A 25,306-nucleotide genomic window follows, 5' to 3' on the forward strand; every position below is an offset into this window, starting at 1 on the left:
TGAATGTGTTAGCCCTGGGCCTCACAGAGTGGACCCCTAAATTTTATTAAACTTAAGTAATCACACACAAACGCACTCTGCCCCCATCCGCACTCCCAGGCTGCAGAGATTTTATGCCTTATTTTCAGCACGAGCTAAACTCGGACAAGGAAGTCTGAATCCCATAGGGTTCTTCCTTGTCTCCAGTTTGGTTTTATTTTAAGTCCAACAACCTAGCTCCACATCCCTTCGGGCGGCGGTTGAAGACCAGCCTCCTGGATATCAATACGGACCTCTTGCCAGGCGCAAATTGAGCGAGTTTAGGCATGAAACCCGCCCAGCAGCTCGTGGCGTCATCACGCCCTACGTTCCGATAGGCCCTACCCACTCCACGCGGGGCGGGGTGCTCTTAAGAGTCCGCGGTAACCCAGTTGGAGCCTGAGGTGACCTCTTGTGGACATATACGGAAATGCACTCGAGAGGCGCAAGAAAAAAAATCAACACACTGGAGCACTCCAAAGCAAGCCCCGCAAACCCATAAAGGCTCCTCCCCGCTCTTTCTGAGAATATCCGCCTCCATCCTGCATCTCGGCGGTTGACTTTTTTCCCCCCCTTTGATGACTCGGCCATCGGCCAGCCCGGCCTGGCGTTTCCCAGAAGGCCCAGCGCCGGGAAGGGGTTTGCAGGTGCTCCGTCATCGTGCGGCCCGACGCGAGTCCGCGCTCGTGTGCAGGCCCGGCTCGGTTCCTGGTCTCCGGTGCGAGGGTTCACGCGAGGCCCCGGCCTCGGTCCCCGGACTAGGCCGCGACCCCGGGCGCCATGAAGCAGGAGGGCTCGGCGAGGCGCCGCGGCGCGGATAAGGCGAAGCCGCCGCCCGGCGGAGGGGAACAAGAACCACTGCCGCCCCCGGCGCCCCAGGATGTGGAGATGAAAGAGGAGGCGGCGGCGGGTGGCGGATCAACTGGCGAGACCGATGGCAAGGCGGCGGCTGCGGCGGCTGAGCACTCCCAGCGAGAGCTGGACACCGTCACCTTGGAGGGTAAGAGAGCCCGGGCCGGGGACGTGCCATTATCACGGGTGACAGCGCAGCGGTGATCCACCCTCTCCTTGGGATCCCAGCGCAGCCTCTACCACCTTGACTTGAGGGTTCCTTGGGATCACCCCGAAATGCCTGCCTCCACTACCCTGACACTCCCGACCCCAACCCGGATAACGGAACATTTTCTCTAGGCTCAGGACTCCTCCCTTCGCACACACCACCCCCCACCAGGGATTGCATCTAGAAGTAGGTCTCACTGAGCCCATAGACTCTTCTGAGTTTTCTCCTCTGACCTTGTTACTCCATTTACATCCCACCGGACTGATTCTAGTGACCCCAGTGCACGATTGATCTCTCTAAAAACCAGTGTCTGTATTTACGTTTGAAGGGGGTCGGAATGACGCCAAATACTGGCCCCTGCATTTTAAGAATGGTTTCTGTTGTCTTAACTACCTTTAGCAAACTCCCCTAAAAGAGTCCTTTCTACCTAGTATCTTGCTTCCTTGTTGCTGTAATTGAGGTGCCCAAACGATCCCATTGCTCTTTTTCTTTTCCTGCAAGCCCTTACTCTTACTCTGTTTCTAAAGAGTTTAAACACATTACACACTTCAACTTTTTAGGTGTCGGATGTGTGAGTTTCTAATGTTCACCTCCCACGTAAACTATATACCAATCCCATTTCTTTTCTCCTAGGTGCCTGTTCCCTGTTTCCTATCATCCTGTTGTTCCTCCAAGTTCATATTTCACTTTTCCTACTTAGAGCATCCTGTCCGCATTTGGAGTGGGTAGAGTGAGAGCTTCCCACTGTGATCCTGGTGCTTTTTTCTGGTTCTGGATCAAGTAGGACCGGACTATTTATCGGGTTTTCTCTGTACTTAACTGCACGAGAAACTAGCTCGAAAACATTGAAATAAGCAAAGTTAGACTCCTGGGTGGTGATTTGAGGATGTGGTAGTGCTGACTGCATCAGCTTCTACTGTGAAGTTGGATAGCAGGCTCAGTATCTAATAAAGATCATTTTACATGAAATAACAATAGTCAACCAGTGGCAAAGGTGCCATTCAGCATTACCTACTGGGTATATACATGTGTTTCTTATAAACATTTTAATATGAGAGGTCTAAAGTAGGGGGGGGAAAAAAAACCCCACCATGGTTAACATTATTTCCTATGAATTTTTGAGCTGCTCTCCCATAATTGAGATCAAGTTTATATATACAGTTTGGAACAAGGCATAACTAAGTACAGATGATTTTGTGTGCCTTCATGTAACATATCCATAAACAAAACATTCAATGTATTCCAGAAACATTTATTGAATAACTGATATGATGGCTAAGAATATACGCTCTGGGATTAATTTCCTCATCTCTGTAAGTGAAAGTAATAGTACCTACTTAATTGGGTTGTTGTGAAGATTAAAATGTTTACAACTGTGCCTAATACGTGATGAAAACGTAGTAAAATCCTCCATAAATATTAGCTGTTATTATTATTATATCGTTAACGTGACCCCGGCACCCTATGCTAAAAATACAAAGGTAACTAAGAAACGACCAATTGAGTGCATTCCCTTATTTCTGGATATTTAAGTTGTGTCTATTTTTCTCTGTTACAAATAGCTTTGCAGCCGTCATCTCTGTGCCCAAGTGTCTGACGTACCTCTATAATTATTTCTTCATTAGAGATCCCTGAATTGAACGGGTATTTACGTTTGTTTTTAAGGTTTTTGGTAGTTACTGTCCAGAAAAACTGTACTGATATACATTATATGAGCAGAAATGTCTTGCTCACCCCTGTACTCTATATGTTATCATTTTTTAAACACCACTAGAATGGTAATTGAAAAATGTTTTCCCTTGTGATTATTTGAATACTAGTGAAATATACTTTTCACGTCTGTTATTTGTCATTCCTCTGTTTGTATTGTCCATTCGCGTTCATTTTTATTTATTGTAATCCTTTATACGAGCTCCTTGTAGAAAAACAATATGAATCTCTGGTCACATGTGTTGCAGATGTTTTTCTTTTGTTTACAGTTCTCAGAAGAATTTTAGAAGTCTTTTCCTATTTGACGATACGCTAAATCTCCACGTGTTTTTGTTTTTCATTGTTTTTTTCTTTTTTCTGTCACCCTCTACTCCTTCCCCCACCCCAGCTTTATTTTTCTTTGTCTCTTGGTTATGTCTTAAAATCAATGTATGGCATCCATAACTATTGCTCTTAGGGCAAAAGCGGTGATTGGCCACATCCTGCCATTTGTAAGAGGCTCCCTAGGACTGCTTGGCTGGAGTGGCGGGGGGTGGGGGGAGTAGGAGTTGGAATTAACATTTTTCTCCCCTCGTCCTCCACAGACATCAAGGAGCACGTGAAACAGCTGGAGAAGGCAGTCTCAGGCAAGGAGCCCCGGTTCGTGCTGCGGGCCCTGCGGATGCTACCTTCCACATCACGTCGCCTCAACCACTACGTTCTGTACAAGGCTGTGCATGGCTTTTTCACCTCCAACAGTGCCACTCGAGACTTCTTGCTACCCTTCCTGGAAGAGGTAAGTGAGTCAGGCCAGCATGAAGGGTGCAGGCTTGGCTTGACACATTCCACCCTGTGTAACTGTTTCCTATCCTGGAGACCTGTCTTGTTACCTGCCATAGCAGAGACATGAAGCAAGACAGCCCCTCTTAATACTCATTTGCCCTCTAACAAGGCGACCATCCTTCTGCCCTGTAGAGTCATTCTTCTGAGTCAGGAAGAAGAGCCAGGAATCAGGACCCTTCCAGCCACACTCATTTCCCACCACCCCCAACAGGGAGCCTATTCCACTGCCTTTTTGCCTCCGAAGCTTCACCATGAAGGATGTATAGAACAGTGGTTAAGGGACTTCCCTGGCGGTCCAGTGGTTAAGATTCCTCGCTTCCACCCCTGATTGGGGAACTAAGATCCCACAGATCCCACATGCCACATGGTGCGGCCAAAAAAAAAAAGCAACAAAAAAAGGAACAAAAGAACAGTGGTTAAGAGCACAGGTTTTGGAGGGGGTGTTGAATTTGAATCCAAACTCTACCGTTTGGTATCTGTGGGACTTGGGCAAATGACCTAACCTCCTTGTGCCTCATTTTCTTCATTTGGTAAATGTGATGAACAGATTTGGGGGGCCGAGGAGGAGGGGGAAAGCTCTTAGAACAGGGTGTGGTACAGAGTGCATGCTGATGAAGTTAGTTTGCTGGTGGCAGTGGTCTCCATGCCAGGAGAAACCTCTCCTTTTCCTTTCTGGCTGTAAAACTCCCCTTATCATCCATGATACAGTTCGGGTCCTGCCCCTTCTCAAACCTCACTGGCCCTTCAGCCACCTTCATCTCCCTAAAATCCTGTATGCTTACAGTCTGTTTCATAGATGTAAAAACTCAGAAAATCCTTGAGGTGGACAGTGAAGACTTTACTGTCTGGGAAAAAGGAAAAGCACCCCCTCTCCCAGCCCCACCTGGAATGTTTTTAACCTTTACATCTCTAAAGTAACCCACCATGATCATCTTTTGATCTATTACACATTATTCCGGTTTTGGTGACTAGATCTGAAGGTAAGTACTATGTATATGTCAATTTCCCCCCAAATTCCTTTGTTCCCACCAAAAAAAAATTTTTTTTGTTTCATTATTCTTTTTTTTTTTTTTTTTTTAATTTTGGCAAACCGCACGATTTGCAGGACTCAGTTCCCCAACCAGGGACTGAACCCAGGCCATGGCAGTGAAAGCCCAGAATCCCAACCACTAGACCACCAGGGAACTCCCTGACTCATTATTCTTGATCTCATCTCTAGAATTATATCCCTTTATTAACCCTGCCTGATAGAATTCGCAGTGGTTCCAAGTATGGTGGTTTAATCTCTACTTAGATTGTAGGCTCTCTGAGGGATCCTTACATCATCCTTTCTGTCCACATTATATTCTGTAAGGATGTTATACTCCTGTAACCCTTTTCTGTATTTATTGTATTGCCAGCCTCCTTGACTCCCTTCAGAAAGAGACTGTGTCATCTTTATTTCTGTACCCCCAGCACCTAGAAAAATCTTGGCGTGTAGTAGACACTTATTAAATATTTGTTGAAATACATAGTGAGTGCTTAATAAATTCTTGGTTGATTGATCTGACTGAGCTCTTCCATGGTAACTCATGTCCTCTCTAGCCCATGGACACAGAAGCCGATTTGCAGTTCCGTCCCCGAACAGGAAAAGCTGCGTCGGCTCCCCTCCTGCCCGAAGTGGAAGCCTACCTCCAGCTCCTCGTGGTCATCTTCCTGATGAACAACAAGAGCTACAAAGAGGTAGCCGGGGCCCGTGCAAGTGACGGACGCGCCCCAGGCGGGGTGCGGGCTTAGTGGGGGAGGGTGCCTCTAGTGAAGAAATAGACAATCGCTGGGTTATTAACTGTCCCCCAGGCTCTTCCCCCGTGTGGGAATGCACCCAGCCCCACATCCGGGGAAGACCCCTCAACTCCTGCTCAGGCTCTGGGAAAGGGCTGGCAGTGGCCACTCTGTACCCGTCTGTGGTGCGATCCCAGTATAGTGGATGCTTTCGAGAAGAATAGGTCTGGAGACAGAAATACCTGGGTTCAAATCCCGTTTGTACCTTAGGCAAATTAATTTCTCCCAGCTGTGTGTAAAATGAGACAAACTGCCCACCTTACAAGATTATTGTTAGTATTAAATAAAATAATATATTTTAAAAATACTTAGCACAACGATCTGCACGTAGTAAGCATTCACAACATTTTAATAAATGGTAGCTATTATTATGAAACTGAAAGACTCCATTTTGGATAGCACTCTTCTACCACGCCTTCCAGCCGGGGCCAGCTCCTTTGTCAGGCTTAGCTGCTGTCCCAAGAGCATGCCCCAAAAATGACAGGTCTCCTCAGTCCTCTGTTTTGTTTTTTCCTTGCTCTGCCACTGGTTGGCTTTTGCTTGGTTGGTTTTTAGGAATAATTCACTCCCTTGAAAGTGTACAACTCAGTAGTCTTTGCTATATTCACAAGGTTGTACAACCGCCCTCACTATCTAATTCCACACCAGTTTAATCACTGCCCCCCCCGAAAAGCGCCATACCTATCTGTAGTCACTCCTTGTTCTGCCCTCACCCCCGCCCAGTAATCTATTAATATTTTGTGTCCCATGGATTTTCCTATTCTGGGCGTTTTATCTAAATGGAATTATATAATATGTGCCTTTTGTGTCTGGCTTTTTTTTGTAGCATGATGTTTTCTAAGTTCATCCATGTTGTGGCATATATCTGTACTCTGTTCATTTTTATGGCTGAGTAAAATTCCATCCTATAGATATACCACATCTTGTTTATCCATTCATTGGGTGATAGGCACTTGGGTTGTTTCCACATTTTGGTTATTGTGAATGATGCTGATATGAATGTTCGTGTGCAAGTTTTTATGTGAACGTATGTTTCCAGTTCTCCTGGACGTATGCCTAGGAGGGGAATTGCTGGCTCCGTGTTTAACGTTTTGAAACACTGACGCTTGATTCTCTTTTGGCTGCCTCCCCCAGGCACAGAAGATCTCTGATGACCTGATGCAGAAGATCAGCACTCAGAACCGCCGGGCCCTGGACCTTGTGGCTGCAAAGTGTTACTATTACCATGCTCGGGTCTATGAGTTCCTGGACAAGCTGGATGTGGTGCGCAGGTACTGTGGCCAGCGGTCTGGCTCGTGGCCCGTGGGGTCAGAGACATGGTCAGGCACTACCACAGAGCTGTGGACTTGCAGGGGGCTGTGGTCTGGTAGATGTAACGTGCCCAGCAGGAAGTGGGGGTAATGGGTGTGCGAGGGTTTGAGGGCAAGGCTGAGACTAGATGAGGAAATGGAGACGACCACTGGCCTGTTAAGTCCTGTTTCCCAGGCTCTTCCCTTCACCACACGTCAGGGGAGGACTCATTAGTGGGTCAGAGGTGCAAGCAAGTTCAGGCTGGAAAGCCTTTCGCTCCTCTACTTGAAACCTGCAGCGGCTCCCCGTTTCCCTCAGGGAAAAGCCAAAGCCCTCATGATGTAAGCTTATAAGGCCCCACGGGGTCTGGCCCCCGTTACTGCCTCCTTGACTATATTTCCACTGCTCCCCTGACACTGGCCGCCTCGCTCTATCGCGGGCATGCCAGCGCACTGTTCCCTTGGCCGAGAATGCTCTCCTCCCTACCTCTTTCAAGCCTCTGCTTAACTGTTACCTTCTCAGCGAGTCCTACGCTGACTGGGCTGTTTAAAGTTGCAACCCCATCCTCCTTTCCTTCTGCGGTTCCCGTCGTACTTACCCTGCTTTCGACGTCACCCCACCACCTTTTGTTGAGCTGCATGGTACGCTTATTCATCGTGATGGCTGTCTGTCTCCCCCCACTAGAATGCAGGTTCCCTGAGCAGAGTTCTGTCCTTCTGTGCACCTGGACTAGTGCTTCATTTGTTGAGTATTCAGTGAATAACCAGAAAAGCAGTTTGAGTCACTTTTTTAGGAATTGAGAGAGAATGGAGAGGTCAGAGGCAGCTTGAAGAGTTGTTACATGCAGGCTTTGACCTCCTGGTTCTTTCCTTCTTGAAGCTTCTTGCACGCTCGGCTCCGGACCGCCACCCTGCGGCATGACGCGGACGGGCAGGCCACACTGCTGAACCTCCTGCTGCGGAACTACCTACACTACAGCTTGTACGACCAGGCCGAGAAGCTGGTGTCCAAGTCTGTGTTCCCCGAGCAGGCCAACAACAATGAGTGGGCAAGGTACCTCTACTATACAGGTGAGCAGGGCCCGGCTCCCAGCCGGAAGGTGTCTCGGGCTCACTCGGGGCAAATTTGCTAAGAAAGTGGTGTCCTTGGTGCATAAGAGTGCGCATTTGGCACTCTGGTTTGCGGGGGGCCGGAGTTTGGATCACACCATCCTCTTGATCAGTTCTCTTCTTCTCCACACCCAGGGCGCATCAAAGCCATCCAGCTGGAGTACTCAGAGGCCCGGAGGACGATGACCAATGCCCTTCGCAAGGCCCCTCAGCACACAGCTGTCGGCTTCAAACAGACGGTGAGCGGCAGTTCTCACCCCTTTGACCCCCTTACTTGTCTCATACCATGTTAGTGCCTCTTCCCTATCTGAGGAGCCCAGGAGGTCCTTAATCTTCTTACCCTGAAGGTGGCATCGCATGTCTGTTTGCACGTGGCGCTGTTAAGGGCACGTTAGGCAGACGCTACCTGCGCCTCTGGCCGTTTCTGTCTCCAGTATTCTCCCCAATGCGCAGGTTTAGAATATTCCTGATTCCCCAGAACCCCCTGTAGTCGTTCCAGGTGAGGGCCTGGATTGTGTTGATAAACCCCAGGCCCCTACCTGGTCCCTCACATGCCCCTTCGGGAACAGTGTTGTCTGTGGCCAGGGAACCCAGAGCTCTCCCTAAGGCTGTCTGGCTCAGGTGGAGGTAAACCTTGGCCGTGGCAAAGCTGTCAGTCACCAGGTAGTTTTTTGAGTGCTGACCTTCACGTTGGGCACTATGAGGGTTAGAAAAGAAGAATAAGAAATGGTACTTGCCCTCGAAGAGATAGATAAAGAACATTGACTCAGAAAGGCTTGATGGCCTGGGTAAAGGCACAGAGACTGGTAGCCAGAATTAGGACCCAGCTTTCCCAGCTACAAACCTCTGCTCTCACATTAACACATCCACCTCCTAGTGCCCTTGAAAGAGAGCAGGGTGAGCACGTGCAGTGATTAGCTCAGTGTGGTGGGAGGTTTGTTTTGTTTCAGTTCAGAAGTTCAGAGAACGGCAGATTCAGTTGTGGTCAAAGTAATCTTAAATAGTTAAATTTGATCTGGGTTTTGAAAGATGGGTAGAATTTTCATAGAAAGGAATGGCTTTTCAGACACATGGGGTACATTGCACAATGAGAGATTGCTTTTACAACATAGCACACACACTAAGTCTTCTTCAAAAATTCACTAAAAATACAGGTAATTAACATATAGGCTGTGTTGTGCACCAGGGAGAGGTCTCGTGGGGTAAAGCGGTGTTTTCAGACCAGGTTTTACTATGGATGGATAAGGTTTCACAGTTTTCTGTGGTGGAGCCAGGTCGCCGGAAGAAGGAGCAGAGGGTACTGGAGTACAGTCTTTGACCTGTAGACTGTTGGCCAGGGAGCCAGGAAGGAGGTGGGAGGGTTGCCTGAGAGGGGAAGGGGCAGAGTTGGGGAACTTGCCACCCAGAGAGACTTAAGCAAATCGGCGATGGGCCAAGGCCTTGAACAAGGTAGGAGGAATGGGATAGAGAGCCCACATGGAGAAGCCAGCTTTAAGTAAAAACAGGGAGAGTGAGAATGGGTAAAGAGAGACATCGAATTTAACTTGGAGTCCACAACAGAGCATGTTGAAAGTATCCATCTGTAGAAAATCCACATTCTCGCCTTGGGTGATTGCATTTGCCTTCATGGCTCAGCTGTGACCTCCATGACGCTTCACCAAAGTCCGTTATGAACTGTCTTAATCTGCTCGGGTTGCTGTTACAAGACTGGGTGGCCTAAACAATAGAAATTTATTTCATCACAGTTTTGGAGGCAAGAAGTCCAAGGTCCGGGTGTCAGCATGGCCGGTTCTTTCGAGGGCTTCTCTTTTGCTTGTAGTTGGCCATCTTCTGACGTCTTCAAATGGTCTCCCCTCTGTGCACGTCTGTATCCTAATCTTTCTTATAAGAACCCCAGTCATATTGAATCAGGGCCCACTCATATGACCTCATTTTACCTTAATTACCTCTTTAACGGCTCTATCTCCAAATCCAGTCACATTCTGAGGTACTAGGGGGTTAGGGCTTCAGCATATGAATTTGGGGGTTCACAGTTCAGCTCATAATACAAATTCTGACCGCTTTCATGAAGCCAGACCTGCAAATCCGACTTCCCACCACGCATCTCTGTGTAGAGACTGCCTGACCCCTCACCCTCAGCTTGTCCAGACAGGCCCTTCTGGGCACCCCTCACCAGTCCTTCCTCCTGCCCTCCTGATCCAGACAGGAGCCTCCGGGCCATCTTGGATTCCTCCGCCCACCCCCTTCACCATCGCTGAGTCGTCTGTTGATTTGCCTCCATGGCTTTTGTATTCATCTCCTCTCTGATGTTACCAGTGCCCTTGTTCAAGCCGCTGACCCTGCTGGTCGCCATCCTCCCCTCCACCAGCCCAGCTTCCACACAGCTGCCTGACTCAGCGGAGCTCCAGGCCCGTCTGCGTGGCCCGGGAAGCTCGCATTTCTCCCCATTGCCTGCCCAGTAGAGTGTTGTAAGGCTTGTGAAGTAGGCAAGCCAGGTATTGTTGTTGTTATGCCCATTTTAGGGAGGTGGAAACCAAAGACTCAGTTGCTTAGCGTTTCCTAGCTAGCAAGTACAGCCTAGCTAGTTCTGTCTCCAAACTCAGAACTCAGCCTGGCATTCAAAACCGCACGTCCCCGGACGGGCCCCCGCTCATCTCTCCAGGTGGCCCCACACGCACCCCCTCCAGTATGCCGGCCTCTTCACCAGCCTATTCCCTTGGCTGAAACGTCCTCCCTCCTTTTCTGCTTCATCAGAATCCTTAAGGCATGTGTTAACTTCTGCCATCGGCATGGCTTTCCCCTCACTCGTGGGGTACGCCGAGGGCCAAGGGACAGGGCAGCCTCGTGGGTGTGGGTGGAGGAGCGAAGGAAGGGTCCTTGCCCAGGGGTGGACACCATCAGCCACCACCCATTTTAACCCCTTACCTCCCTCGTGACAGTTGCTGTCACGTGGTTTAGCTGTCTGTGCTCCTGTCCCTCCTGCTTGGTGGGAGGCTCCGTAACTGCTGGGCATCGTCCCCTCCACCGTAGTCGTCCTTGCATGGCGCTGAATCCACGGGAGCCGCCGTTGAGAAATACCCACAGTGGTATTTGGAGGAGGAGGGGCCCGATTTTCCAGCCAGCCGGCTCACTCACTGAGGTGCTGCAGGCCCTTCCTTGAGCTTCTGCCTCTACCCAGATAACTAATTTTACACATAGTTCACCTCCCTACCATCATCTTTGGCTGACTCACATTCCATTGCCTAGGCCTCTCGGCCCTGCTTCCTCACCATTTCTGAGCCATAGAACCTACCCATCTGCCTGTACTTTAGAACTTTGCCATTTCAGGGCGCTGTGCACCGACTGGCCAGATGAAATGCAGTTGAGGGCCTGGTGTGGCCAAAGGGTCAGAAGCTCACAAGGCCTGTCTCCCAAGGCAGAGCTTCAATTCCACGCCCAGCACAGCTTGAGGATTTTTTTCCTCTCTGTGGGCCGAGTCCCAGTGCCACGTTCCCTCTTTCCCTGTGTGTCTGGCTGAATTGAAGCCCCATTTCATCCTCCTCTCCCACCCGGTGGGGCTCCCTGCCCCCTGTGTTCCTGTGTCGCCTCCGCCAGGTGCACAAGCTTCTGATTGTGGTGGAGCTGTTGCTGGGGGAGATCCCGGACCGGCTGCAGTTCCGTCAACCGTCCCTCAAGCGCTCGCTCATGCCTTACTTCCTTCTGACCCAGGGTAAGGGCCGGACCCCTGGCACCGTGGCCCCTCTTCTGTGCGCACCCTGTGCAGCATCTGATCCACGCCTCTCCCCACTGCAGCTGTCAGGACGGGAAACCTGGCCAAGTTCAACCAGGTCCTGGATCAGTTTGGGGAGAAGTTTCAAGCAGATGGGACCTACACCCTCATCATCCGACTGCGGCACAACGTCATCAAGACAGGTGTGGGGCAGCGCCGGAGGGCCGGAGCAGGCCCCGGACTAGGCTCGGCCAGGGGCAGGGGCAGCCCTGTGGGCGCCTGGGCGGGTGAAGGCTCTGTGCCCGCCCCGTCTTCCCCACCGCTCCCTCCTCTCCCAGGTGTGCGCATGATCAGCCTCTCCTATTCCCGAATCTCCCTGGCGGACATCGCCCAGAAGCTGCAGCTGGATAGCCCAGAGGATGCAGAGTTCATCGTTGCCAAGGTGGGCCTGGCTCCGGGACCGCGGTTGTCACCTTCCTGCCTTATTTCAGAGATGGGGGTGGGAGGAGGTTGACCAAGGAGGGGAACGGGTAAAGCAGTGGCATAGCCTTTTCAGGGAGTGCCCGTCTTGCAGTGAAGCCAGGAAGTTGCCACAGAAAGAGAGAGGGTGTGTGCGTGCAAGTGAGTGTGTGAGAGATCAAGGAGGACAAAGAGATGGGACAAGATGTTCTAGGACTTAGAAGATGGACTTTCTGGTGACTCTTCCTACCTTTGGGGCCTGCAGGCCATCCGGGATGGCGTCATTGAGGCCAGCATCAACCACGAGAAGGGCTACGTCCAGTCCAAGGAGATGATTGACATCTATTCCACCCGTGAGCCCCAGCTAGCCTTCCACCAGCGCATCTCCTTCTGCCTGGATATTCACAACATGTCTGTCAAGGTGCGGAGCCCTGGGCTGCAGAGGCGATGCTTGGCAGCAACATGCCCCCCTCCACACCCACGGGTTCCTCAGGGAAGACTGGCTTGGTTTGGGGCGCAGTTCCCAGACGATCTCTGTAAAATCACTGGGTGTCCAGAAGGGGCAAAGGACTTTGCTTGTGGGACCACAGCACCTTCCCTTTGCTCTTCAGGGGTCTGGTTGCCAGGGAGGATCAGACAGGGATTCAGAGTGCAGTGTTCTGGATTTGGTTCCAAGTTTGAGTCATTTACCTTCTCTGAGCCTGTTTCTCCTTCTGTGAAGCTGATAATGAGGTGTTACCTGCCCTGCCTGCTTCGCAGGGTTGACAGGATTACATGAAATCACTGTCTTGGGGCACTTAGCGAAGTCTGAATTGTGTAAAAGGTAGGGCTGCCATCTCGTTCCACAAAAGGCTCTTAAGCTTTTACCCTGTGTCAGGCGCTGGGTTAGGTGCTGGTACTGTTGGGCTGCCGATTTTTTTCCTGCTCTCTTCCCCCAGGAAACCAGGGATATAGCTTCACTTAAAACCAGGCAAACGCTGAGCTCTGCTAGACAGGAAAGGCCCTTCGTGATCTGGTCCCCGGCGTCCCTGGCCTCCCCCCTACCCAGGACCTCTCCGCCGACCCCTCTCCTCCACCCCAGTTGGCCCCAGTGAACTCAGGCCGGGCCTGCTCACACCCTGAGTCCTCTGCCTGCAACGCCTTTCCTCCACTCCCACAGCCCGTCCATTCTTTGTCTTCCTTCTCACTGCCAGTCCCTCTCCCGGCCCGATCAAGAGGGTTAATCATTTATACCTCTGGCTTCTTCTAATTCTCCATCTTCAGCACTTATCCTGTGGTGTCGTAGTAATGAATTAGTCTCCATGCCTGGCTCCCCCACTGGACTGAACTAGGGAGTGACCACCTATCCCGCGCGTACCCTGGCACCTGGCACGCAGGAGCACGACGAGTGGGTGTTAGGTTGATGCCTCCTCTTCACCTTGTTCTTCTCTCTGTTGTGCTTCAGGCCATGAGGTTTCCTCCCAAATCGTACAACAAGGACTTGGAGTCTGCGGAGGTAAGCTGTCTTCTGCTTCGGGTAAGACTGAAAGATCAAACTTCCCTCTAGAAAGGGGAGAGGGGAGCTTTTTGCAAGGGCTGGGGCAACTCCGAAGCTTGGGCAGTCTCTGGCCCTGGGTGGAGACGGAGTGAGAGAGCCCGACCTGTCCTCAGCAGCCCGGCCCTCGCCCCCTCTGTCCCCAGGAGCGGCGGGAGCGGGAGCAGCAGGACTTGGAGTTTGCCAAGGAGATGGCGGAAGACGACGATGACAGCTTTCCTTGAGCTGGGGGGCTGGGGAGGGGTGGGTGAGTGGGGACTGGCTCTTTATCCTTCCCCGTTGGGGGTCCCTGCCCAGGGAACCGGCCCCTTTTCCCACACGCTGCACACAGACTGCATATGTGCAGGGGCTGAGGGGTGCAGGGAGCCAGTCACCCCCACCTCATCCCAGGGCCCCTCCCCAGCCGGTGACGTAGCACACGTGGGCAGGAGGGCGAGCAGGCAGGCTCCCCAGGGCAGAGTCCTGGCTAGCAGTGTGGGCAGCAGGATGGGAGGGACTAGCCCTGTGCTCTCCTCCAGGGAGGAGGGCACTGGAACTGGGACACGTGTTAGGTTGTATGTTTTTTGAAGCTTCAGTTGTGATTTTTAAACAATAAAACGTCCTCCAGGACCCTTTGTACATCAGTTAATTACTCTTACTTCGCTCTCACATGTGCAACGCTAACAGGCCAGGTTTCTTTCTGGCCTGGGAGGGAACGCAGCTAGGGGAGGCAGAAACCCACGAGGCATCGTTCTGATAGCAGAGCTCGCTCAGCAGGAACGAAGAGCACGTGTACGGCAACGCCCCAGGTGCCAACCAGAGAGCATCAATGATGCAAAGGACCCAGTGTGGGGAGCATGACCTGAGGGCCCGAAGCAGCTGTAGATGAAGAGGAGGCCGAGGGCTGGGTGGAGAGACTCTGATCTGGGATCAGAGGGCCTGGGTTTACTCTTTCATATCGAACTGGCTCTCAAATAACTGGCAGCTCTCCGAACTTCTCAGGCTCCTTTCCCATATCTACCAGATAATGACCTCCTGGCTCTAAAACTGGGAATCTGGGCTTCCAGTGGATCAAACACAAGGTGCGAGTCTGACCCTCAGGTGAGGTTCACAGAGGAGAGAAGGGTCTCCTGCAAGGCTGCAGCGGGTTGAGAGCAGGGTTCTGCCCAGTGGTCCTTATGGATAGGCTGCTCTCTGAGAGCAGAGCGGGGGTCAGGCGAGAGGGGGCTCCCTGTGGACCTCCAGCTGCATGTGGTGGGAAAATGCACCTGCCAGGGTCTCTGTAAGTCTCCCAGTCGCTGGCAGCGGTGCTCCCCACACTGGGTCCTTCGCATCATTGATGTTCTCTGGTTGGCACCTGGGGCGTTGCCGTACATGTACCCTTTGTTCCTGCCGCGCGAGCTCTGCTATCAGAACGACGCCTTGTGGGTTTCTGCCTCTCCTGGCCGCGTTCCCTCTCCTGTCCAGCTCTCGCTCTGCACCTTGCTGATTGCTACACATCTTCCAGGCATCGTGCCTCACAGTGATTCAACTCCCTGGCGTCTGAGCCACTCACTGGATAATCAAATTCTCTTAGGAGGTTGTCGCTGTGAAAGCCTTATCCTCCCAACTAGATTGTAACTTCTTAAAGAGCATGAGGCACTTCTGTCCCCCCAGGGCCTTGCCCAGTACCTGGCATACGAGCTGGTTAATGTCTTGTTTGTTAGGAAAGGTACACGATGTGTTCATCACCAACTGCTGATTTTCATACCCCGATAGCCCGAACTTCCATCAAAGGCATGTTTTAGACTGGCCTTGCTTTGGTTTCTGATCCCACCCCAGCCTCGGTGTGATTTGGTATTGCCCACTTCCTTTAAGCTTTTGTGAAACCCAGGTAGTGAAACTTTTTTTTTTTGGCTGCATTGGGTCTTCGTTGCGGCACGAGCTTTCTCTAGTTGTGGCGAGCAGGGGCTACTTTTCGTTGTGGTGCGTGGGCTTCTCGTTGTGGAGCACGGGCTCTAGGTGCGCGGGCTTCAGTAGCTGTGGCACACGGGCTCAATAGTTGTGGCTCGCGGGCCCTAGAGCGCAGGCTCAGTAGTTGCGGCACACGGGCTTAGTTGCTCTGCGGCATGTGGGACCTTCCCGGACCAGGGCTCGAACCCCTGTCCTCTGCATTGGCAGGCGGATTCTAAACCACTGCACCACCAGGGAAGTACCTAGTGAAACTTTTTAAAGTTTGCTTTGTGAAACGGCACTTTTTTTTCCCAAGCTCCCCCCTTGATCTTTGTGGAAGATGTTATTATTCCAGCATCCAAACTATCCTTTTTTTTTTTTTTTAAGGATTCAATCTTTTCCCTATTTTACAGGCCAATTCGAAAATCTAATAGGAGATCTTTTTTTAAATTAATTAATTTATTTATTTTTGACTGTGTTGGGTCTTCGTTTCTGTGCGAGGGCTTTCTCTATTTGCGGCAAGCGGGGGCCTCTCACTATCGCGGCCTCTCTTGTTGCAGAGCACAGGCTCCAGACGCGCAGGCTCAGTAGTTGTGGCTCACGGGCCTAGTTGCTCCGCGGCATGTGGGATCTTCCCAGACCAGGACTCGAACCCGTGTCCCCTCCGTTGGCAGGCAGATTCTCAACCAGTGCACCACCAGGGAAGCCCCTAATAGGAGATCTTTAATTCCCTTCCAGGAAGGATGGGGACTAACGGTGAGCACCCCTCCGTGCCCCTTCCAGGCTTGTGAGGACAGGCTTAGGTGGGACTTGAACACTGGCCTACGTGATACCAAGTTCAGGTCACGTTCTGTAGGCTGTGCAGCCTTCTCCCAGCCTCAGTCTGTGGCTGTGTTATCTGGTTGGTTGGTTTGTTGTTTGGTTGGTTGGTTTTTGTCCCTACATGGCTGTCCTTCTGGCCCATGACCACTTTACCTGACCTCTAAAATGACTTTCTTTTTGAGTGTGTGATAATTAGTTGTAATTACTATTATTCCCAATGACAAATCTTCAAGTCAGCACCCAGCCCAAAGTGCCCCATACCCTTTCCTGGTTGGTAATGGATTGGAGAGTCTATCATCCTGTTACACAGAGTTGGGGTCATTTGTCATGATTTCCTGGTTCTCAACCACCTTGAGTCTATAGACCATTCTTCTGCCTGCTCACGGTCTGGAAGTTTCTTATAATTCCTCACCACTGGCTTAGCTTTCTTTTCCTGGAGAAGTTCAGTGTTATTTTTATACTTGGAGAGTTCACTGTGTTCTCTACCTTCCAGTTTTGTTTTTTAATTAGAAAACTACAGAGAAGTACAAAGAATAACATAAGAAATACCCATGTACTTTCCACCCAATTTTAATAAATATCAACCTTTTGTTATCATGTCAAGTTTTTTCATGCAAGATAAAACATGACAGATGTTAAAAGCCCATCTTCCTTCCCCAGGCCTCCTCCCTCCTTCCCTAAAGGCAGCCACTCTGATGAATTCAGTGGGTATCCTTCCAGTTTATGTTTTTATACTTTTACTACAAAATATAGTATTGTCTTGAGTTTTTAAATCTTTGTTAATGATGTGTCACATGAAAGTAAGTTCCTTTCACTCAGTGTGGGTTTTGAGATCTAATCATGTTTAAACCCGTGCCCAGCACTGTTCTAGGGACTAAGAAAAGAACTGAATGAAACAAACTGCTTTCCTCGTGGGTTTTCTATTGTGGAAGGGTGGAGAGGCACATGTGGTATGAATGTGCCACAATTTATTTGTTCATTAATTTATTGGTGGCCATTGGTTTACTGTTACAAACAACACTGCAGAGGACATTTCTGTATGTCCCCTTGTACATATGTCCTGTGTACTAGTTTGCGAACTTTTCTTAAAGGGCCAGATGGTACTTTTTTAGGCTTGCGAGCCATGTGCTCTTTCACAACTACTCACTTCTGCCCTTCTCGAAAGGGGCCTTACATAAACAATATGTAAACAAATTATTTATGAACACTGGCTTTTCATGATTTTTACCTGTGATAAAATATTCTTTGGGGACTTCCCTGGCAATCCAGTGGTTAAGACTCTGTGCTTCCACTGCAGGGGGCGAGGTCCCTGGTCAGGGAACTAAGATCTCGCATGCTGCGCAATGCAGCCAAAGAAAAAAGATCTTTTGATTTTTTTCCAACCACTTAAAACATGTAAGACCGATTCTTAACTCAGGGTGTACGTATCTTGGCCCACAGGCCAAGTCTGCAACAAAGGCATTACGCCGGAGCCTTCATAAGGACACTCCAAGCCCAGTTCCAGATGAAAACAGGAAGTGTGAGTGGAAGCCACTCACCCACTCTGGCCATTGAGAAATAACTGGGAAAGCCTTTAGGGAGCTGGAGGGATGAATAACAGCTAGCGGGGGGTCTCTGGAGCCAGGACCTTTGCCAGATCATTTCAGTCTGGCTCAGCCCGCATGTGTCAGGACTGGTGACCGGGCTTTCTCTCTGCCTGGTCTTTATTCTCTCGTGGGTGGGGCTGAGATCTGGATTGAGCCATCATCCAAGAAGTACGCACAGCTCTCTGAACAGAAAGATAGTGTAATAGGAGTGACGGGGGCTTGGGAAGGCTGATCACAGATCCTGCCTCGCTCTGCCCCCGACTTGTTCTGTGATCTTGGGCCTTTCGGTTCTCTGAGGCTGTCCCTTGTCTCTAATGGGAATAGTCCACACTTGGTTGATAGGATGAAAGACAAAAGTGTAATGGAAGGTGCCTGGCATATAAGAGGTGTCCGGTAACTCCCAGCCAACATTCGGATTTTCCCTCTATGGAATGGAGGCCAGAACACCTCCCTGGTCAGGCAGTTCACTTCCTCTGGAAGTAGCCCACCCCATCCTCCAGCACCTCTGGCGGTTAGAAAGCTCTTTCCTTGAGCTGAAAGCTGGCTAGCTGGGCTTCCACTCCCTGTCCCACTTCTAGCCCTCGAGACCACGCAACAACCTCTCCTCTTGACCAGACAAAATGGCGTGTTTTCTTCAAATCATGATTGCAAGCCCTTTCACCATTCTGGCCACCCTTGTTAGAAGTGGCATTTTCTGAGCCAAACCTCTGACACACTTGGACTGTAAGTGAAAATTAAAGTTTGGGTCTAGAGCTGGCCTGGTTATGGTTGAGGAAGGCCAAACATTGGTCAAGAGATTCAACGGTGGGCACTTCCCTGGTGGTCCAGTGGTTAAGAATCCACCTTCCAGTGCAGGGGACGGGGGTTTGATCCCTGGTCAGGGAACTAAGATCCTACATGCTGTGGGGCAACTCAGCCCTGTCCCTCTAGAGCCTGCACACCGCACCGAAATACCCCGCATGCCACAAGGAAGATCTCGCGTGCCACAACTAAGACCCGACACAGCCAAATAAATAAATGAATTTTATATAAATAATTAATGAATAGAATGAAAGAGATTCAATGGTTAAGAGTTTAAGACTCTGGCACAGTGCAGACCTTGGCTCTGCTAGTTTTGGGCAAGTCAACCTCTCCAAGGTCAGATTCATCTTCTGTAAAAGGGGAAATGGTTCTGATACATTCCTCATAGGCTTATTGAAAACAATGCATTTGCCAATGTACAGGGCATGCTCTGCACAACATCTGGGGCGGGCTGGGTCCTCTGGAGGTTCTTAGTGGGAAGGAGAGGAGGCATGTTTGTGAGAACCTCTGCCATCCCCCCACAGTTCTGTTAAACCCACCCCTCTCCTCCCATGGAGGTGGGCGCAGAACTGGGCTTAATAGTTGCCTGGCCTAAGGTGGAGCTGGGGGCCAGGGCTGCCCGGCAGGACCAGGGACCAGAGGCAGGACGTGAATTGATTAGCAGGTGAAGGCCCTGCCAGCTGTGGCCACCAGGGGGCACCCCCGCCCCAGAGATGGCCTGGCCCAGTCAGACACACCCACTCCTCATCCGAAGAGACTGTTCTGGCCCGTCCTGGGGTAGAACAACGTTCTGTTGGGACAGAACATGACAGTCTTGCGTGCAGTTGGTCAGACTTCCCCAGGCAGGCCCCATGGCCTGTGGAAAACTCTCAGGCCCAAGGCAGAGGTCTGGATTATAACCCTGACTCTGCTACCCATGACCTTGGGCAAGCCTCTTCCCTCACTGGCCCGGTTCACAGGGTTGGAACAGACTCCAAAGTCCCTTCCAGCGCTAAGAGTACGTGGTTCTCAGGTTTGAAGCCGGGTGGTTTCTTTTTTCTCACCCTAGCGCTTCTCCACTCAGGGCAGCACACACATGCCCGCTGGCAGTGAACCTGGCCAGGGAAGCCACCTGTCCCAGACCCTCAACTCCAAAGCACTGCGACACTAGGGGGGAGGGGTAGTGCGGGCGGGGTGGGGGGTGGTGCGGGGAGGAGGAAGGGCAAGGTCAGGTGAACCTGAACCGAGAGCCTCAGTGGGTCTTGCTTCATTCGGGACAGACATCCGGTTTCCTCTGGTCTCTGCCAGGATTCCGGGGGCTTAAAGGAATGAGTCATGGGGGGGATTGGGGAGTTCCCAGCTAACCAGTTCGGGACAGGAACCAGGGTGATGCCTCTCAACATGTGCGGTGGGGACAGGAGGCAAGACTCCAATGTTCCTGTCTCAGGCCCCTGGCCCCTCAAGAGGGCACTCAGAGAGGCAGCCTCTGGGAATTGGGGGGGGATAGAAATAGGGCAACTGGTTTCTTCTCAGAATTGGGGGCCTAGGGAGCAGGTGGCTTGAGAATCCCAAGGGAGAGTGGCAAATGGGGCTGACCCAGGAGATGTGCCAGGGGAGGGCGGGAGGGAGGGCCCGGAGGCCTAGGCCTGCCTCTTCCCCAGGGTCGACCTGACTCCAGCCTCCCCGGCTTTTATCATTGGCTCAGCTTTGGTTCAGCGGTTCAGTTCAAACACTCTGGGGCAATTCAGACTTGGGTGGGGCTGAGGGGAGGGAGGGAGTTTGAGGGGGGCAAGACGTCAAAGAAGAATCAGAGATTCCACAATTTCACAAAACTTTCGCAAACACTTTTTTTTGTCCCAACCCCCCTGCATTGTCCTGGACACCAAATTTGCATAAATCTTGGGAAGTTATTACTAAGCCTTAGTCGCAGCACCAGGTAATTTCCTCCCAGGCCTCCATGGGCTTGTGTATAAAGGCCCCTGGACCTGGTCCCTGACAGAACCCAGAACCTACAGACCCATCCAGACCCCCGGCTGAACCTGCTGCCCAGAGCCCCATGAAGCTGATGGGTGAGTGTCCGGGCCCCAGGAGGGGAGAGCTGCGGGGCCCGGAGCGGCAGAGGGCGGGGTCCCTGGGCTCCCAGAAAGGTCTGCACGTCTCCTGAGCCCCCGTCTGCTCCCAGCCCTGCAGCTGCTGCTCTGGCACAGTGCACTCTTGACGGTGCAAGAAGCCACACCCCTCGGCCCTGCCAGCTCCCTGCCCCAGAGCTTCCTGCTTAAGTGCTTAGAGCAAGTGAGGAAAATCCAGGCTGATGGCGCTGAGCTGCAGGAGAGGCTGGTGAGTGAGGGCAGCCTGCGGAGGGACAGGGAGGGGACAGAGATACTGCAGCAGCGGGCAGGGAGGAAAGAAGGTGTGCGGGGCAGAGCTGAGGGGAGAGAGAGAAGCAGAGGGAAGCAAAGGGAACCATGGGGAAGGGACATGGGATGGGAGAGGAGAGACTCAGGGGAAATGGGAGGAAATTAGGAGAGGCAGAGCCCTGGCGGCTGGTGGGGAACTGGGGGAAGAACCTCTAGGGGACAGTGCTGGGAGGGGCTGGCTGGGGGCTTGGACGGAGGAACAGGGCTGGGAAGCCTGGCGGGACATGGAGGGAGGGGAAGACGTGGATGTGGAGAGATGGGGGCACTCGGGAAGGAGGAGCCGCCCGGCTCTGCCAGTCCCCCTCACTCAGCATCCTTCCCATCCCCAGTGCACCACCCACAAGCTGTGCCACCCTGAGGAGCTGGTGCTGCTTGGGCACTCTCTGGGCATCCCCCAGGCTTCCCTGAGTAGCTGCTCCAGCCAGACCCTGCAGCTGGTGAGTGTCCAGAGGGGAGAAGGGAGATGAGGGGACGAGCGGGAAAGGATGACCTGGAAGGCTCCCCAGTCCTCCAGGCTCCATGCTGGGGCCCTGAGGGGAGCAGCCCAGGCAGCGTCCCCTGACTTTCCTATCCCATCTCCCAGACAGCCTGCCTGAGCCAACTGCACGGCGGCCTCTTCCTCTACCAGGGCCTCCTGCAGGCCCTGGCGGGGATCTCCCCAGAGTTGGCCCCCACCTTGGACATACTGCAGCTGGACGTCACCGACTTTGCCACCAACATCTGGCTGCAGGTGAGTCTCTTCGGGAGCAGCAAGCATTAGGGCCCCGGACCGAGCTGGTCCTCAAAGGTGGTGCTGCCAGCCTGGGGACCCCGGAGTTCTCTAGGGCTGGGGCAGAAACGTTCTCAGTGGGCTGGATGTAGGGAGCTACCACCTCATCCCAAGACCCTACCCCATCCCCCCTAGTTGAGGGCACTGGACCTTAAAGAGACCTGGGTTCGGTCCTGGCTCCACCATGAACCCTGGATCGTCTACAGCCCATCAGCCCTTCGCCTTTCCTCCCTGTGCTAACTACCCACTCAGCAGGGCCTGATTGCTGACCTCACCTTCCCCCACAGATGGAAGACCTGGGGGTGGCCCCTGCCGTGCAGCCCACCCAGGGCCCCATGCCGACCTTCACCTCAGCCTTCCAGCGCCGGGCAGGAGGGGTCCTGGTTGCTTCCAAGCTGCAGAGCTTCCTGGAGCTCGCGTACCGTGTCCTGCGCTACCTGGCCGAGCCCTGAGCAAAGCCCTCCCCATCCAGTGTATTTATCTCTATTTAATATTTATGCTTATTTAAACCTAATATTTAAGGACGGGGAAGACAGAAAGGAGCCCCAGACTCCTGGATCCTTCCCTCCACCTCCAAGTTTCATTCTCCCACCTGTAGCAGGGAGAAAAACTCCCGTCTTCCCGTCCCCTGGACTGGGAGGGAGTTGGTAAATACCAAGTATTACTTCCTGTGACTCCTCCCTGCCTGGCTCCGTGGTGGGCTCTGGGGAGAGCCACAGCGAACCCCTACCCTGAGGGTGCCTACCTCGGGGCCCTTGGAATCATCGGGAAGTCTCCCACGTGGGAGATGAGACAGCCCTGTTTAATATTTAAACAGCAGTGTTCCCCAACTGGGTCCTTGCACCCCTGGCTCTGGCCTGACTTGGCTGCTTCCCTCGAGTCCCCTTTGCCTCGGGCACGGAGCCCATCAGAGGCAGCCGAAGCCGGGACGCTTGACCCTGGGGTCCCGCGAATTTGCTGGGGAATCGTTTTAAGATTTTTTTCGGGCACGTTTTGGCTCCTTGTGTGGGGAGCGCAGGCATCCGTCAGCGACGCCTCGTTTTTCTGGATGCGCTACAGACACCATCAGTCTAGTGGCGCCTGCCCCACCCCGCCGGGGTCAGGGTCGGGGTTCTGACTCCTTTTCAGGCTGGGCAGTCGTGTCTCTGCCTTGCTGGGTGGGACTGGGAATGTGGGAGGGAAAAGATGAGGGGGCTCGTGTGACGGGGTGTGAGAGGGACGCTCGACTGTTCACCTTCCCCCTCGGCCCCCACTTTCTCATTGTAGCCAAACTTCACGATAATAAAGTGTTTGTCTCCAGTAAATGTCCTTCCTCCTTCTTGAGTCCAGCTGGTGCCTGGCCAGGGGTCGCGGGCAGGGAGTTGAATGGAGGGCGAGGCCCGAAGGAGGGGAAGAGGAGGTGCACCCACTGGGTGCAGACACTGGGCCGGGTGCTAGGACACGGCAGTGAACGAGGCAGGCGTGGTCCCTGGCCCCGTGGAGCCACCGCCTAGCAGGGAGGACAGAAGGTAGATGGGTCACCCGTACCGGGGGAGGAGAGAGTAGGGTTGGGAGAGGGGGACTGGGGGGCTCAACAGTCCAGACACAGATGGACACGGGCCCGAAGTGAGGGAGGATTTAACATGTGCACAGGGCTTCAGTTTACCACCTTCCATAAACCTTCACCCATCCATGCTCACAGCCGCCCACAAAGAGAATTATGAGGGGCCTTTTACAGATTAGGAAGCTGAGGTCAAGGTGACAGCTTGGGTTGGACCCCACATTCCAGGCTCTGCACTTCTGTCCTTCGTCAAGCACTGCCTCTGATCTGGCGGGGAGCCCGCAGCCTTCCTACCTGTCTCGGGGCTAATGGGCTGAAGAGGCCTGAGCTAACACCTGGGGAGACCGGAGGGGCCGCTTCACAGCACAGATTCAAGAGAAACCTCTCTGTGCTCTCAGCTGAAGACGCATGTATGCTTCCAGGCTGCCACCACCAGACCAAGGACATCCAGACGGCCAACCAGTCCCCAGGCCCCCTCCCAAGACTTCCCCATCCTCAGCTCCTGAGTCACTTCCCACTTCCCTTCCCCATCTGGTTCCTTAGAAGGAGGGTCGGGCTGAGTGGGGCTAGAACCCCCAGCTGCACGGCTCAGGGTCCCCGCTCTCTAGTTGGTCCTGAAGAACCGGGGCTTGGAGACAACCAGACAAAGAAGGGTTAAACAGAGTTCGTGCCTCCATCCCCCCTCATGCCTCAGCCCCTCACCCCTCATACACCCAAGTCCTTACTGGAGAGGAAAGATCCAACTCCGGGCCAGTCAGACTCTGGGTGGGGCTTGGCCGGGCTGGGGAACATCAGAACAGGACACCCTACCCCAGCACCAGCGGGGCCTTTAGCCAAAACCTCTCCCTTTTCAGAGTAAGTCTGACTTTGCGAGGTGGGGGGAAGTGGCAGGAGGGAATGAGGAAGGCAAGCTGCTCCCGCTGCCCTGCCCCGCCCCGCCCCTACTGAGCGCACTAACAGGGACCCTGAGCCCAGCCCTCCTCTGCGCCCTCCTGCTTCCTCCAGCAGGGCCTGCAGGGCTCCAAGGCGGAGCCAGCCATTCCCCACCCCCATCGGACACAGGCACCAACAGCACCAACAGGCACAGAGGGATCCACGAGGTCTTTATTTACAAGCCAGCCGAGGGGAACACACCCATGTAAAAAGAGATTTTATATATATATATATACACACACACACACATACCCTGCACCTGTAAAGTTCCCCGGAGGTAAATCCACACTTGGAAGCGGGAGGCACGCACAGGGGTCGGGCGGGAGGGCTGCAGTGAGGCCACCCGGAGCCAAGGAACCAGGCTGCTCACACGCCTCAGGTGCTGGCAGTGGGAAAGGAAATTATGAAAGAAACTGGGAGCCGTCTTAGAGGTCAGAAGTCAGGAGCAGGGGAAAGATCTGGAAACCGACTGAGGGCAGTTACATCATGTGGATATGAGCAATGATGTCTCATCTTTCCACACGTCCTTTTCTGAGGCGCCCGGGGCTGGGACCCTGCCTGCCAGCCCCTGTGGTCACTCCAAGCCCCTCAGAGGGCGGCAATGGCTTTGGCGGCCACCTGGCGGCCCAGGGGCAGGCTGAGGTCCGTGATGGCCAGAACCACCTTGGGGCTGGACATGGCTGACACCTTCACCAGTTCCGATACCTGTCAGACAGACAGACAGCTGCTCAGCAAGGTAATGGTGGGTGTGACGTCCAGGAGGAAGGAGCCCTCCCTCCTGGCTGCCGGACCCCAAGCTCTCCTGCGACGTGCTGACCCGCTCTGAGCTGGAGGGTGGGCCAGCGGCCTGGGGGCACAGCACTCACGGTGGTAAAGGGCATGAACTGCAGGATGCTGCCTCGGCCGCCCTGTTCCAGGCAGTCCACGCAGCCCTCCATGAACCACTGCGCAAACTGCGTGTGGGGGCCGGCGGTCCGAGAGCCCAGGATGGAGGAGATGAGCAGGAACAGGTTGGC

General features: G+C 52.9%; 3 protein-coding genes across 10 annotated transcripts in view; 2 read left to right on the top strand and 1 right to left on the bottom strand.

Moving 5' to 3' along the window:
* The first annotated feature begins 628 nt into the window (after positions 1 to 628).
* Positions 629 to 14,155, top strand: PSMD3 (proteasome 26S subunit, non-ATPase 3). Its single transcript, XM_029212295.1, has 12 exons — positions 629 to 1,018; positions 3,373 to 3,563; positions 5,195 to 5,332; positions 6,566 to 6,702; positions 7,601 to 7,791; positions 7,966 to 8,069; positions 11,425 to 11,539; positions 11,623 to 11,742; positions 11,878 to 11,981; positions 12,264 to 12,419; positions 13,443 to 13,493; positions 13,679 to 14,155. Exons 1-12 carry the CDS (start codon positions 799 to 801, stop codon positions 13,754 to 13,756), a joined length of 1,605 nt encoding a protein of 534 aa, XP_029068128.1. The 5' UTR covers positions 629 to 798; the 3' UTR covers positions 13,757 to 14,155.
* A 6,277-nt stretch (positions 14,156 to 20,432) lies between these two features.
* Positions 20,433 to 23,112, top strand: CSF3 (colony stimulating factor 3). The gene is made up of 5 exons (XM_029210694.1): positions 20,433 to 20,700; positions 20,814 to 20,968; positions 21,378 to 21,485; positions 21,632 to 21,778; positions 22,105 to 23,112. Exons 1-5 carry the CDS (start codon positions 20,688 to 20,690, stop codon positions 22,267 to 22,269), a joined length of 588 nt encoding a protein of 195 aa, XP_029066527.1. The 5' UTR covers positions 20,433 to 20,687; the 3' UTR covers positions 22,270 to 23,112.
* Positions 23,113 to 24,444: 1,332 nt separating this feature from the next.
* Positions 24,445 to 25,306, bottom strand: part of MED24 (mediator complex subunit 24) — a 32,647-nt gene continuing 31,785 nt past the window's right edge. For 5 of the 8 annotated variants that reach the window (XM_029210985.1, XM_029210984.1, XM_029210981.1 and 2 more), the window contains exon 26: positions 25,019 to 25,305. In XM_029210985.1, coding sequence (XP_029066818.1) covers positions 25,019 to 25,305 — 287 coding nt within the window. The other 3 variants (XM_029210986.1, XM_029210987.1, XM_029210982.1) reach the window with 3 other exon arrangements.

Source organism: Monodon monoceros, unplaced genomic scaffold (assembly GCF_005190385.1).
Source record: "Monodon monoceros isolate NGI ecotype Baffin Bay Population unplaced genomic scaffold, NGI_Narwhal_1 Super_Scaffold_9, whole genome shotgun sequence".
Taxonomy (NCBI): Eukaryota; Metazoa; Chordata; class Mammalia; order Artiodactyla; family Monodontidae; genus Monodon; species Monodon monoceros.